The sequence below is a fragment of the Stegodyphus dumicola genome, chromosome 5 (genome assembly GCF_044657685.1).
Source record: "Stegodyphus dumicola isolate Sdum_Otavi_A_Nest chromosome 5, ASM4465768v1".
Lineage (NCBI taxonomy): Eukaryota > Metazoa > Arthropoda > Arachnida > Araneae > Eresidae > Stegodyphus > Stegodyphus dumicola.
This window is the reverse complement of record NC_140772.1, coordinates 19,770,693-19,785,296: the sequence shown is the minus strand read 5'-3', so window position 1 is coordinate 19,785,296 and position 14,604 is coordinate 19,770,693. Positions and strand designations below refer to the sequence as shown.

At 33.4% G+C, this 14,604-nt stretch overlaps 1 protein-coding gene across 3 annotated transcripts in view; it reads left to right on the top strand.

Moving 5' to 3' along the window:
* LOC118203698 (WD repeat-containing protein 48) overlaps window positions 1–14,604 on the top strand; it is a 113,935-nt gene that overhangs the window by 17,429 nt on the left and 81,902 nt on the right. For all 3 annotated transcript variants that reach the window (XM_085816484.1, XM_085816483.1, XM_085816485.1), the window contains exons 4-5: window positions 952–1,034; window positions 9,487–9,616. In XM_085816484.1, coding sequence (XP_085672610.1) covers window positions 952–1,034; window positions 9,487–9,616 — 213 coding nt within the window. The remainder of the gene's footprint in view (window positions 1–951; window positions 1,035–9,486; window positions 9,617–14,604) is intronic.

Here is a 14,604-nt window from a genome sequence, read left to right as displayed (position 1 = left end):
TAAGCATTGTCATACTCAGAACTGATAGATCAGCAATTTCATACCAGGAACAAATTCTTACATGCAAAAGATAAGGCCACAAATACAAAACAGATCCTAAAGGCAACAAATAAATAACTGAATAAATAAATCAGTGTACACTATTACAATGTGATACAAATTATTTAAATATTTTGAAATGTATACAGCAATATTATTTTGGGAACTCTAATGAACTTTATAATTGGCACAATACTGTATGGCAAGAAAAGTTTGATGGCCTGTCTAAATGCAGAAATAACCATCAAGCTCAAAGAATGAGAAATGGACAACTTCATAATGATGAAGGAATGATGAGCGACATATCATTCCAAATAATTCTGCATTCACAGGTTTGTGTTTTGAATATACTGTATTAACAGAAACTGTGTAGGTATTAATTGCTTAACTGAATCACCTCAAGTATTTCTAAATTATTTGTTACAAAATGCCTGAGGCAAAATTTTAGTCATTTTCTGTGCAGAACTTCTCTGTTCTGTCTTCCTGGATGAATTTTGCTATACCTTTATCAAGATTTGTATTGGCTTTACTTTGCTGTCATATTATCATAACTTCACTTACAGTGCTTTAAGTTTAGCTGCCTCATAATAAAGTGTTATTCATTAACCCATGGCTAATTCATGCTGGAATGCAGAAAATTGAGGTCTGTATGTATAAAAATTACTGATAACATTGTAGATCTTCTGACCTGTATATTTTACCTTTTGCATACATTTATTGCACTTATATCGTTAATACTTTTAATAATTTGTTGTATATTTGGAATTTTTATGAAATGTCTTATAAGTACTTTTATTAACTGCTTTAGTATAATTTTGGTAATTAATTATTATTTTGGAAGTTATAAAATATTGATTGGAATAATTATTATTTGTTTTTGAAAGTTGTAAAATAATATTTCTTTTTATATAGTAATATCTGCATCAAGTGATACTACTGTTAAAGTATGGAATGCTCATAAAGGCTTTTGTATGTCTACATTAAGAACACATAAGGTAAATTGGTAGCTACTGTTTGTAAGACTTTAAAAATTATGGCTTAAGTTATGATGTATAAAATGAAAAATCTTTATTATAACTTCAAATTTTATAGGGTTATTTGCCTGTTTAATGTACAAATCATAATTTAATGATTTACTGTATTTGTTAGCATATAAGATGCACCCCCTTTTTTATGCACATTTTTTAAGGATAAAACTTTTATTACTGATCATTATAATAAATTTGCGATATTTTAAATATAAAGTAATACAAAGTAATACTTTCTAAAAATATCAAATTTATCTGGGAAAGGCCACCTTTCAATCTCCTTCATGAAAATGCAGACAGTCTTCTCCAGAGCTAAATGAAGAGCCACTTGAAACCTCTTCTAAATCAGCATCTGAGTCTTCATACAACAAATTGTACTCTGTACTTTCCAGTGCATTACTAATGTCACACTTCTTAAATGATTTAACCACTATCTCTGTTTACACAGCATCCCATGAAGCTTTGACACTTTCACAAACAACGTATAAGACTCAAGTATCGGACGCACTGCGTTTTTCAGACCTATTTTCATAGGAAAAAAAAAAAAAAAATGTGCCTTATACGGTGGCAAATATGGTAATTCTTATGAAGGCAACAGCAAAACAAATATATGCCTGAAAATCAAAAATACATCAGTAAATTGTTTTTATTTAAATATGCATTTTATGCTACTTAGAAAAGCTATACCAAAAATTTCATTGAATATTTATTAAAGCCATTATTGCTTTTTTTTTTTTTTTTTTTTTTTTTTTTTTTTAAGTCCAAAGACGACGACTATTCCACGACATACTATTTTGCTTGTGTTTATGTTTGTGACTAATATTATACCACTCAGTTTTGTTTTCATCTTGATAAAACAGCTGCAGAAACTTATAAAGTATTTCAGTCAGCATATAAGTGTTCTGCAACTCGATATTGCTCTCTTTCTAGATTTTAAAATATGAAGTACATTTAAATTCATTCTGATTTTCTGGTCTCTTTTGTTACTTAAGTTCCCAGCCTTCATTCATCTAAGAGGACTAGACATTATACCAGTCCAAGTGGCACAGTAGATAGCACTTAATTGGAAATGTTTAAAAGCTGCCTCAAGTGTAATCTTGCTTGTGTGGGATGGCATTAAATGGTATAATAAACTACAAGTCTATTCATAAATAATGGCAGTGTATTATACTGTGGATAACAACATTGTTCAATGTGATGAGAGCCTGTTGTGAACTAATTGTGCCTTGCAGTTATATTCCTTAATTATAATGAAAATCTTCCTGATGTTGATGTGAATACTGATGCAATTACTTCTGCCAGTCTAAAACTGAGGAAGAAGAAAATTGCAGAGTATATCTTTTGTTTTCGTAGTATTCTACATAACTAGTAATTAAAGGTGAACTACAACCACACTAGGATGAAATTTGATCCCTACAGCTGTATTGTGCTTTAGAGGAGAGATGTTCACTGTCACATTGCATAAAGTTGTCTTAAAGTGACCATTTTTATTAGTACTTTCTTTCAGATTAAAGCTTCTGGAATACTCTGTGCTTAAGAGCAGCTGGCATTAGTAATAACCAATTCTATGAGCAGGATCTGATGTCTCTATTCCATATTGTTCGTTGCTACCGCTTTCTGAATTCTGGGAAAAAATGTTTGAGCCTTCTTTGTGTCTGCCCTCATGCTATAGAGAAGACACTCAAATCATGCCAAACATATGATGTCTAGAACAACTCCAAGCAAGATTAACAGGATAAATATAGAGCCAAAATAAATAAGAATAAATAATAAATTATTTCTCTTTTTGCCCTAAGAGTGGTGGGAGAATGGTTCAGCTAAAATTTTTAAGCATTGAACAAAAAGCAACATTTATGCTTGAGCAAACAGGTTTTGGTGTGAATAATTTCAGGAATTGATCATCATGGGGGAGAGTTCACGTCCTGAATTTAAGAATTTAATTGAAAATTAAGATAATTATGCATTAAAAAAGCAGGAGAAAATTCAAGAATAAATTCATATTACTGTCATGCATTGTTTGCATTTCTAGTTTGTTTTACAAGTTTATTAGCTTAAAATTGCAATTTTAACAAAGTTGCAGAATGTTTTTGATTGTTAACTGATGTTTGATTAGGAAGAATGTAAGTTCATTTATGCTTGAGTGGCTATAAAGAAAGAAGTTAGGAAGGTGGTGGATTTTGTGAATGCATAGTGTAGTGCTAAATGTGGATGTAACAACAATTTATGCTAAATCGTCTGCTCTCCTTCTTAAAACAAATAACAAATGAATTTGTGTGGTCGATTTGAAGTAAATTTGAACTTCATAAATGTTATCACTTGCAACAAGATTTTTATCTTCCTACACTATCTTCAGATGAAATGAAATTGTAAAACTTGGGCATTACTGGGGGAGAGGCGTTACAAAGCAAATCTTAATTCAATATTTTCTATGATGTTAAGGGTCTTAGATATTTTTAAAGATGGATTCATATTGAATCGCAGAAAACCATGGCTGAAAACTTGTTATGCGCCGAGCGTGCTGAACGTTACACTATGAAGGTGGGAGAAATGCCTTATATGTTCCCCCTTTAAAAGTAGGTTTCTTTCCAATTCTGGGGGTGGAGAAGGCCTGCTTAAAAAGGTGGTAGAAATACCTTGTAGATGTATACCTACCGGATGGCCATCTAGGATCATACAATATGTATACACTTTGTTTGAAATTGATGCTAAATATAATTTTTTAACCCACATCGTAAAATTTTCTGAATGTACTTTTATGTGAACATAGGTTCAATAATGCCAATATTATGTCATTTTTATATTAAGGAGTATATATATTTATGATTTAATGTTTGTTGATATTTTAAAAATGTATTACACTGCATATGCATATATTAAAAAAATCTATACTATTAAAATCTGTGTGCCTCTGTCTGTTTGTGTGTTTGTAACATCATCTCCTCGGGAACGGCTGGGTGTAGAGCTTAGCGGAAGGTACCGTTGGATTCAGAATGCCCGTGGCTCGCCGGATTGACCATCGGCATCTTTGTGCGACTTTAATTAGCCGAGATATTAATTAAAAACTGATTTTCTCCCTACATTTCCCTACGTTTTGCACTTTATTTCACGAGTTTCCCCTATTTTAGGGATTTGGCCGAGTGCCAAATTCGTTTTTCTCGAATATCTGCGGAACGGCTCCGAGTTGCGATTCGAAACGCATATCCCCGTATTCAAAAAAAATCAACGAATCCATCGATACCGGTCCCATCTTCGTACGACAATAATCGGCGGAGTTATTAATTAAAAACTGCGAAAACGTTATTTCATTTTTCGGAGTGGCAACCGTCTCGGAATTAGCTGAGATAAAATTGCTTTTTCGAAAGCGCCGGGGGATGACAATTGCTTCCGCTCGAGATTTGTGCTGGCGAAAGGTCACGTGTCAATTTCTTTTTTCTTAAATATCTATGGAACGGCGCTGAGTTGGAATTCGAGGCAGGTGTCTGCGGATTCCAAAAAATTCTACGAATCCAATGATACCATTCTCATCTTCGTAGGACGTTAATCAGCTGAGATATTAATTAAAAACTGTGAAAACGCTAATTTTCGGGCTCATTTTTCCGATTGCAACAGTTTCTTGAATCGCCGCAGATACAAATCAAGGTTATATTCTAAAGTTGAATAAAGCACGTGATTGCATGTTACCTAACTGTATTTTAAAAATATTTCGTTAATGTAGGCATTTTAAATAAACAGCTGCTTTTCACAATTTTTTTTTAATTTCAGGTTAGGATGATTGTCACGTTAATTCTTTTATTGATATTGAATAAAAGTTATTATATTACATTAAATTTAAATGATGACGTTCTTGAAGTTGTACAACTTTAATCAGCTGGGATATTAATTAAAAAATCTGAAAAAGCTATTTTTTAAAAATATGTTGTTATTTTTTTAATAATAAATTTGATTTTTTGGAATAATATATTTTTTTATGTTATTAGATACGTGCACTTAATTTAGATATTATCTTTTAATGCAAATGATATTTTAAATAAGTTCGCACCAATAAAAATTAAATTCACACTTTTTTTTTTTTTTTTTAGATTAAAGATTTTTCTTTGCTCCTTTGAGATGGTATACGGTAACTTTCGAATCCCGGTGAGCAGGCAGGCTACACTCATGTTTTTTGTGATTTTACGCATATCTGTTGTGTATGCAGTGTCTTCTGGATGCATAAATGAATAAAGCTGAACTCTGGTAGTTCGGTCCTAATTTCGAATCCCGGCGAACGGGCTGGGTTCATGGGTGTTTGCGTGATTTTACGCATGTGCCTCGTGTACGCAGCATCTTCTGGATGCATAAGTGAATAAAGCGGCCGAAATTCGCTCAAAACCTCTGATTACTGGTAGTTCGGTCCAACTTTCGAATCCAAGCGACCGTGTTGGCTCAATGTGTGTTTTCGGGATTTTTCGCATGTGTAACGTGTATGCGGTATCTTCTGCATGCATACTTGAATAAAGCGGGAGCAGCCCGCGCAAAACTACAGAACACTGGTAGTTCGGTCCAACTTTCGAATTCCGGGGTACTGTACATAAAATTTGGTCGCATACGTGAATACAGCGCGCGGATACCGGGTAAAACCGCTGAACACTGGTAGTTCGGTCAAACATTCGAATCTCTGCGAGCGGGCTGGCTGCATGGGTGTTTTCCTGATTTTCCGCATGTGTATAGTGTATAAAGTGATTTCTGGATGCATATGTGATAAAAGTGGGCGCAGCCTGCTCAAAACCTCTTAACGCCGGTAGTTCGATCCAACTTTCGGTGTCGGCGAACGAGCTGGCTCCCCGGGTGTTTTCTTCCTTTAACTCATGTGTATCGTTTATGCAGTATCCTCTCCATGCTTATGTGTATAAAGCGGGCGCAGCCCGCTCCACAAAATCGCTGAACACTGGTATTTCGGTCCTACTTTCGAATTCCGGGGTACTGTATATAAAATTTGGATGCATACGTGAATACAGCGCGCGAATACCGGGTAAAACCGCTGAACACTGGTAGTTCCCTCAAACTTTCGAATCTCGGCGAGCGGGCTGGCTGCATGGGTGTTTTCGTGATTGTTCGCATGTGTATCGTTTATAAAGTATCTCATGGATGCATACGTGAATAAAGCGGGCACAGAATACTGGTAATGCGGTAATTTCGAATCCCGACGAACTGGCTGGCTCCATGGGTGTTTTCGTGATTTTACGCATGTGTATAGTGTATGGAGTATCTTCTGGGTGTATATGTGAATAAAGCGGGCAGAGCCCGCGCAAAGCCACATAACACTGGTAATTCGGTCCAACTTTCGAATACCGGCGAACAGGCAGGCTCCATGTTTGTTTTCGTGATTTTACGCATGTGTATCGTTTATGCACCATCTTCAGCATGCATACGTGAATAAAGTGGGCACAGCACGCGCAAAATCGCTGAAAAATTGTATTTCGGTCCAACTTTCGAATCGGCAGCGGGCTGGCTGGAGGGGTGTTTTCGTGATTTTACGCATGTGTACGGTGTACGCAGTATCTTTTGCATGCACACGTGAACACTGTTTTGGGCGGGCTCCCGCCCAAAAGCGCTGAACACTGGTATTTCGGTCCAAATTTCGAATACCCGCGAAAGGGCTGGAAGCATGGGTGTTTTCGTGATTTTCCGCATATGTATAGTGTATGCGGTAACTTCTGGATGCATAGGTGAAAAAAGCGGGGGAAGCCCGCGGAATGCCGCTAAAAAATGGTAGTTCGGTTCAACTTTTCAATACCGGCCAAATTTAACATAGGATATCTTTTAAAAACGAACAATGATAAGCGGGCTTCAGCCCGCTCAGCTGGCGGGCTTGCCCGCTAGTATTACAATAAAAGTCGTTAATTCAGACACCCATAATCCGGAATGATCTATAATCCGGACCTCAAAGCTAAAAACTTTCTGCGCATGCGCCTCGTTGGCACATGCGAACAGGCGTTTTATGCGTGCGCGTAAGACCTTGACTACTGCGCATATACGTGTGCACAAGTGCAGAATACGTTTTCACCTGCGCGTTTAATGTATAACGGACGGTGTAAGCTAAAATTATCTAATTATCTATTTCAGTTAATGTTAATGATTGCATTGTTCCTTAATCTTCGAATTGGATCCCGCTTATTATATTTTGCAGACTGTAAGAGCAATTTTATAAAAGTAAACTTGAACTTTCGATTATGTCAAATAGAATTTCCGATGCTAGAACTTCCAAAGGATCTACAAAACGAAAGTATGTTTCGATGTCCAACAAACAAAAAGTGGAATTGCTGCAAAAAATGGATAAAGACATGAAGAATGGGACAGAGAGGTTAGTGAAAACGAAAAAATTTCGATTGACAAGTTAGTCCGTATTCTCGGCACAGCAATTACGGGACTTTGCAACTGAACAAGAAATTATGTCTGTTTATAGAATTAAAGAGAAAGTATTATCACATAAAACGAAGCAACTTAAACAACTTACATTGAAAGAAATGTTTAATAAAGTAAACAAATAAATATTAAGCCTTTTTTTTTTTTTTTTTTTTGTAAATTTTGATACCCTCTAGATTATAATTGTTCTTTATTTCATAAATTATGGTTTCATATTTTTAATTTTAGAATTTCTGCATGCCATCTTACGAGATTTAAACTAATGATCTATAATCCGGAATCGCCGAAGTCCCGACGAGTCCGGATTAACGACTTTTGACTGTATAAAAATTTATGTGTTACATTTGGCTATAAAAGAGACGTTTTTAAGATTGAAGTTAAGTCATAACGTGATGTATTTTGCAATCATCCACTGTGTTCAGACTCTTGGTAGACATTGAGTAAATTACTGCTAAGTAACAACTAAAAAAAGACCTTTATTTAAAACTAAATAAGAATAGAATGCACATTTTTTCTGTGTAACTCATCTAACCACTTGTGGTGACCTTTGTAAAGTTTTTAAAACATTAAGTCTTAAACATGAAAGAATGACCCTCTTTATGTTTTAAAAAATATCAACGATCATCGTCATCTTTGTTACTGATAGTAATCTGAATTTTTGTTATCTGGACTGACTCTTTTTGACAAAAGTGAAATTCAATTGACTTTTTGAAATTCAAATTAAAAAAGTGAAATTGAAATATGGCAGAAATTTGAAAGAACACAATTGGCATAATCTAAAGTATTGAATTCCTCTGCTCCTGTCTACAAATTGATTACAGTGCTAAAACATTTGTATAGTTACTTATTAGAGTATAAACTTAAATAATAAAATTATTAAATAGTTTTGCTCACCAGCGGCCGAGCAGTAAAGTCGCTGAACACTGTTAGTTCGGTCTGAGATTCGAATCCCGAAAATGGGCTGGCTACATGGACGTTTTCGTGGTTTTCCCTAGTGTAATGTGTATACGAGCTAGATTCCCTTAGAAATTCCTCCACAAAGGCATCACTCCCCTTAGGCAGATAGCCCTCAAGGCTTTGCGATAATCACACACACAAAAAAATTTTAAAATATTAAATAGTTTTGGTTAAGCATTCACTACTTTATTTTTCCTAGATGTTCCGATATTAATTCAAATCATAGCAGATGTAGAAATTTGAACAATCTCTCTATCTTTTATTTCCAGGTATGGGTACTCAAATAAATTAATTATTTTGCATTTGAAACTCTATATTTTGGGAATCTGTCTTACATAGTCTACAGAATGGAAATGCACATTTAGTATAATGCCGAGATGACTTTTAATGGCGTAATAAATATTTTCTTATGCCTGAAAATATTCTGTTTTTACTTTGTAAATATGCTTCGTTCATTTCACACATAAATAGCTATATTTTTCAGTTTGTAATAAAATATTCTTTTTATGAATGACTATGGGCAAGCGGATAAGACTTTTGTGCACTGATAGCTGACCTAAGTTTATCTTCCTGATAACTGAATAGACTAGCTGAATGGGATTTTTCTCCTCTTTAATATAAATAGGGCACATAGTTTCCATTAGAAATTCCTGCACAAATGCATTCCTTCTAGGGCAAATAATGCTTGAATGCTTTGTCATTATTAAATAACCTAAACCTTTCTTATGCATTTTTATTGAATATTTGTAACACTCTTTTAACATCTCTCCTTTCTCCTGCTTAAGATAAATGCATCTGCTTGTAACTAAAGAAATGCAATAGCAGAATTCTGACGACTGTGTTCCATTTTCAGTTGTCAGTGTCAGATTGCATTGACTATATAAATGTTTTGACTATATATAACATAAGGATATGCTTTCTTCCACTAAAATTCTTAGTACAGATAGCTTTTTGATGCTCTATTGTAATAAGTTACCTGCTTACATAATCACTTGCAAATGAACTAATGTTTATAAATTGATAACAAGAATTATTATTATTATTATTATTATTATTGTAGGATTATGTGAAAGCACTGGCCTATGCTAAAGATCGGGAACAAGTTGCTTCAGCAGGCCTTGATAGAGCTATTTTTTTGTGGGATGTAAACACATTAACTGCATTAACAGCTTCAAATAATACTGTCACTAGTAAGTGTTAAATTAGATATTATTTTATAAGCCATCCCCAAATTAAGCAATTTTTAGTTTCTTGTTGCCTTTAAAGAAATGGAATCAAAAGAAAAAATGAATTTCATATTTGTTAAATTGTATTATGATAATTTTTAGGTTGTTCTTGATGAAGTGATTTCTTCTAATTTGGAAATTTTCATTCTTATAGTGATCAAATTGCAGTAAACTGGTACCTTTAATTAATTTGAAAGTTATAATTAAGTATTAGTTAAACATTTTTCATTGTCACTCATTTCTGATCCTTTTAAAATGAAATAAAATAAGAACAGACCAAATTCAAACTCTTACATTTTTATGAATGAATTTGAATTGAGACATTGTAGCAAAAGCTACTCAAATTATGTAGTAGCTTTGGAAAGTTCAAGGATTGATGTTGTATTACTAAATTAGATGGCATGCAAGTACACTGGTGGGAAAAACTAAAAGAGCAATCATAAAAACTCATGCAATTTGAATGGTTTTGCAGCAAAGAGCATGAATCTTTATTCTGTCATGCTTGGTTTCTTCAAATTGCAAAATTGCCTATTTCTGCAAAAAATAAATAAAAATACAGGAAATACGATGTAAAATAGTGTAGGGAAACATTAGTGTTACTACTTTTTAAAGATACATAGAAAGAATTAATAAGGTGTATGGTTATCGTGATTGAAGCTTTATCCCAATTTTCTATGCTGTATATTAGATTGTGAAGGAGTTTCTATGATAACAAAGTGTATTCGTGGTGAATAATGTCTTAAAGCTCCTAAAGGGTACTCATTGAGGTCTTCAGTGGTGATAGAAGGCTTCATAGTGAGTCTCATGCATGCTAATAGGATTTAAATCCAGAAACTATATGGGCTACTCCATCTGCTGGATTCCTTCACGCTGAAGATAATTGGTCACTAATGCTATGTGATGTAGACAAATTTAATAGTTCATTAGGAGACACCAGTTGCACCTCTAAATAACTTGACATAAGAATCAAAAACATCATTTCCCTCGATTTCAGTGTAGTAGAATTAGTAAGAATACATAACTCCGTGGAATCGTTCAAAGTAATGTCCACTCACACCATGATTCCACTAACATTGCACGTACAGCCTTTTACTGATGTTTTCAGGCTTATTGTGTGCATTTTGCCTTCAGATTGTAGCACATCTGCAATCACTTTCCAAACAAAAATGAGAAACGTTAAAGAGAACTTGACTCCTTTCTGTGTTGCTGTAGCCATGAAAACCTTCTTTTATGCAGCCATTCATTCATAGTGTATCTGAATAATCAAGTTCCTGTAGCTCCAGTGAACTTCCTTGGAATCTAAGCTGATGTTAGTTGACATTTTCTTTTAGCAATCATTGTCAAATAAGGTCCTAAGAGTCTGTTGTGGAATTTTTTGCCTTTGACTTGGTTTTCTGTATACATAACCAGTATCTTTGAGCTGTTTCTAGATTCTTGATTTGATTCTTTTGGCTGTTTTGGGGTCTGTATAGATGATGTATGTCAGTGTCTCTTTGTTTTTATTCTCCCATTCTCATACCATTTCTCATAATTCATCAAATCCTTTTCAACAATATTTTCTACCATATGTATGTAAACAGTTTACTCAACTACTGGTATGATCTTTGAAGTTAAAATTCTTGCACTTTTTTTTGACACATGCTGAAAGACTGGGTACAAATAATTTCACATTTCTGTGTAACAAAAGTGAATTATCTTTGAACTAAGAGGTGACATTGGCCTTGAGCTACCAATCACCTTTCACTGGACTTCGCTTAACGGAATAACATAAAGCACTTTTTTTACATTTGTTCCTTTAATTCTTCCTGTTACATCCAGTTGCTATTCTGCAATCATGTAATTTTGCCTACTCTCATGCAACTATTCAAATTATTTCAGGAGTCCCTTATTAGGAATATATTCTATTATACCCTTCTTAACAGTCTTTTTAGCATCTTCATCACAGAAACGGTCCCTACGTCTATGGGAAACAAAAGTTGCATTGTATGATGTCTCTCATTAAAGAGGATGTGAGGTTCATATTAACCAAGTTATTGTGAACAGGCAGTTAATGATACTTTGTATTGTGGCCTTAGGGATATTATCATGAAAGACTTCCTGGAGGGAATATTGTCTCATATCCATGTTAGGTGTATGGAAAACTATGAAAACCTCATGCATTCCTATTGCGTAAAATGAACATGGGATAAGTTATCAATGTTTACTTTTCACTTTCCCATGGGTAAGTTCCACAAATTTGGCTTGATAGTTTTAAAGAAAAGAGTGTTTTGTCCAAAAAATCATGCTCAGTTGCTGGGCAGGATTAAAACAAAGTGCTCTGAAAATTGTAAATACTCTGTCCAAGATGCACACTTTCATTTTTGTTGCCTACGCTTTATAGCTAAAGGATATCTTTTCACTTGACTTCTTCAATTCATTAAAACTGTAATATGTCGTAATTAAAATTGTGGGTTGCAGATTGCCCCTACTGTGCTGTGCCGTGCCATAGAGTAATCAACAATTAATAAAGGTATGTTTTGATTACAAAATGAGTTCTGAGTTTTTAAAAGTTACAATGCAGGGTTCTATTAAATTCTCTCCTCAGACCAATTTATTATTACATATAGGATATGTATATATATTGTTTCAATCCTGTGGATTGCAATAAAAAAGGGAGTTAGAGCAGTCCCACATCAAAATTCAGCATTCTGTGGCTAATTGGTTATGAATTATGCAACTGACATCACAGAAAATCTCATTTTATAGCCCATTTTTGGAACAAAGAATCTTTTATTCTGTCCCTATGTACAGGGCCTTGTACGATCCTTAAGAGCCCTTAAAAGTCATTAGATTTTTTGGAATTGATTTTTAGTCCTAAAAATTGTCCTTAATTTTGGCCAAAATCAGCAGAAGGTCCTTAATTTTAATCATCTGAAATTTCTGTCTGTTTTTACGACTGCCATTTTGAGTGTGAATTAGCATTTTGGAGATTCACTGATGTATATATGGTTATCTTTTGAATGGGTTCATGAGTTATAATTTGTTTCTATTTCTAATATAAATGATGGGATACTTGAGTTTCTAAGCAAGAATTGAAACATAAGCATTTCAAAATTCATTTTTTCTAACAAAGAGCTTTTCGCTTTCGAGGATGTGAATTCTTTAATTAAACGGTTCTAAATTTGGCAGCTTATTAACATTTTTGCAATTTTTAAGATTAGCTTTTGTAGAAAATTTTTAATTCCGAAATCTGAGAATTTTTTCATGATTTTTTTAAAAACATTGTAACAGGTAATAAGGTAATAACATTGTAACAGGTAATAACATTGTAACAGGTAATTGATAAATTTCATTAAAATAATGGTAATATATTGAAATTATATTTAAAAAATAACATTAAAATAAAACATTTTTATTTTTTGTTGTTATATTATAAAGTTTCATTTTGGCATCTTATTATACAATATTTTGAATCTGAAAAATAAATAAGGTATAATGCTATAAAGTACAATTTACGAAACAGTACATAGCAAAAGCAAAATTGGCGATGTAATTAATTAAAGATGTCTTCTTTTTAATTTTTTAAGGGTTTTTCCCATTTAATTGTCTCAGAAAAGGCATCAGTTTTCTCTATAAAATTAATTTTACACTTTTTTCCTCCTTTTTTTTCCAAAATATTTCTGCCTTTTTGCTGTTACAGAATTGGTGGGGATAATTTTTCTTTAGGATTTTAGAAGGATTTGAAGGCAAGATTTATAGACCCACGATTCTAGGAGATTCAAGAAATATGTGACAAAATAAAAAATGTCTCCATGGTATCAACACGTAATAGATGTATTTTACAGAAAGTTTGCAATGAATTTCTTACTTTTTGGAAAACGTCTGGAAGAACACTGAAAACATAATATTTGAATAATTTACTTCTGATACTAGAATCTTAACATGTTTATCTTCCCTTTATTTTCTCCATTTTTCACTAGACACAAGCATGGAAAATATCAAAAATGCTTGTAATCTTATCACATGGGCAGGCATTATAGATAGGGATTTTTTTATTAATAAAGAAATTGAAAACTTACAATTTAAAAGATTCGTCTAATATGTCTTAATGCATCATACACATAGCTGGCACTAGACATTTCCCACCTGACTAGACATTTAGCTGATGCAATCTCTGTGTGATCCTAAATTGTGCTGCCTAGTGCCTTTCTAAGTTCTGCTTCCAATGCCTGCTCTAAATTCTAAAAGTTTTGCCATTTCTAGAATTTTTTTTTTCGGTGTGTCACTAAATTCTAAAAATTCTGCCACATCAGCTCTTTAACCGGCCTGTACCATATATGTTTCATATTTCTTCTGAGTGTTCATATTATTAAAATAAAATTAGCCGCATTTTTTGAAAATTCTAAATGCATTTAGTGTTTTTTAGAATAACAGAAATCCTTAATTAAATCCAAAAATTCTAAAATGAAAAGGAAACATGTGGAAGAAAGAAAATGAGTACATAAAGAAAATTAATCTTCAAAGATATATGCAGTTATTATTATGTAAATTACCCAATTGTTTATGATTTCAGTCTTTATTATAATTTCCCGTTTCTATTTCCTCATATGATAGAGTTACTGAGCCAGATTAAATTAAAATTAAATTGTATAATCTTTGACCAGTAGTCCATATTATTAGTTTGAATTTGACTGTTCTTGTTTAATTTCGTCACTGCGAGCTGTAATTGATTTTGTTAGCATCAGAACATGGCTTTATGTTCAAAGTTCTTTTTTAAACAAAAGGCTTATTTAAACTTTCGTCTGATATTGTAGTTACTTTCAGACATAGCAATAATATGCTTCACATCTGTCGACAGTTTTCGGCTATATAACTTTTACCAGGTCAAGTAAACCATTATAGGTACCTTGTGGAGAGGTTGACAAGTTAGGAGATAAAGCATGCAGAAACTAGCGAGAGCATTGGTTTGCATA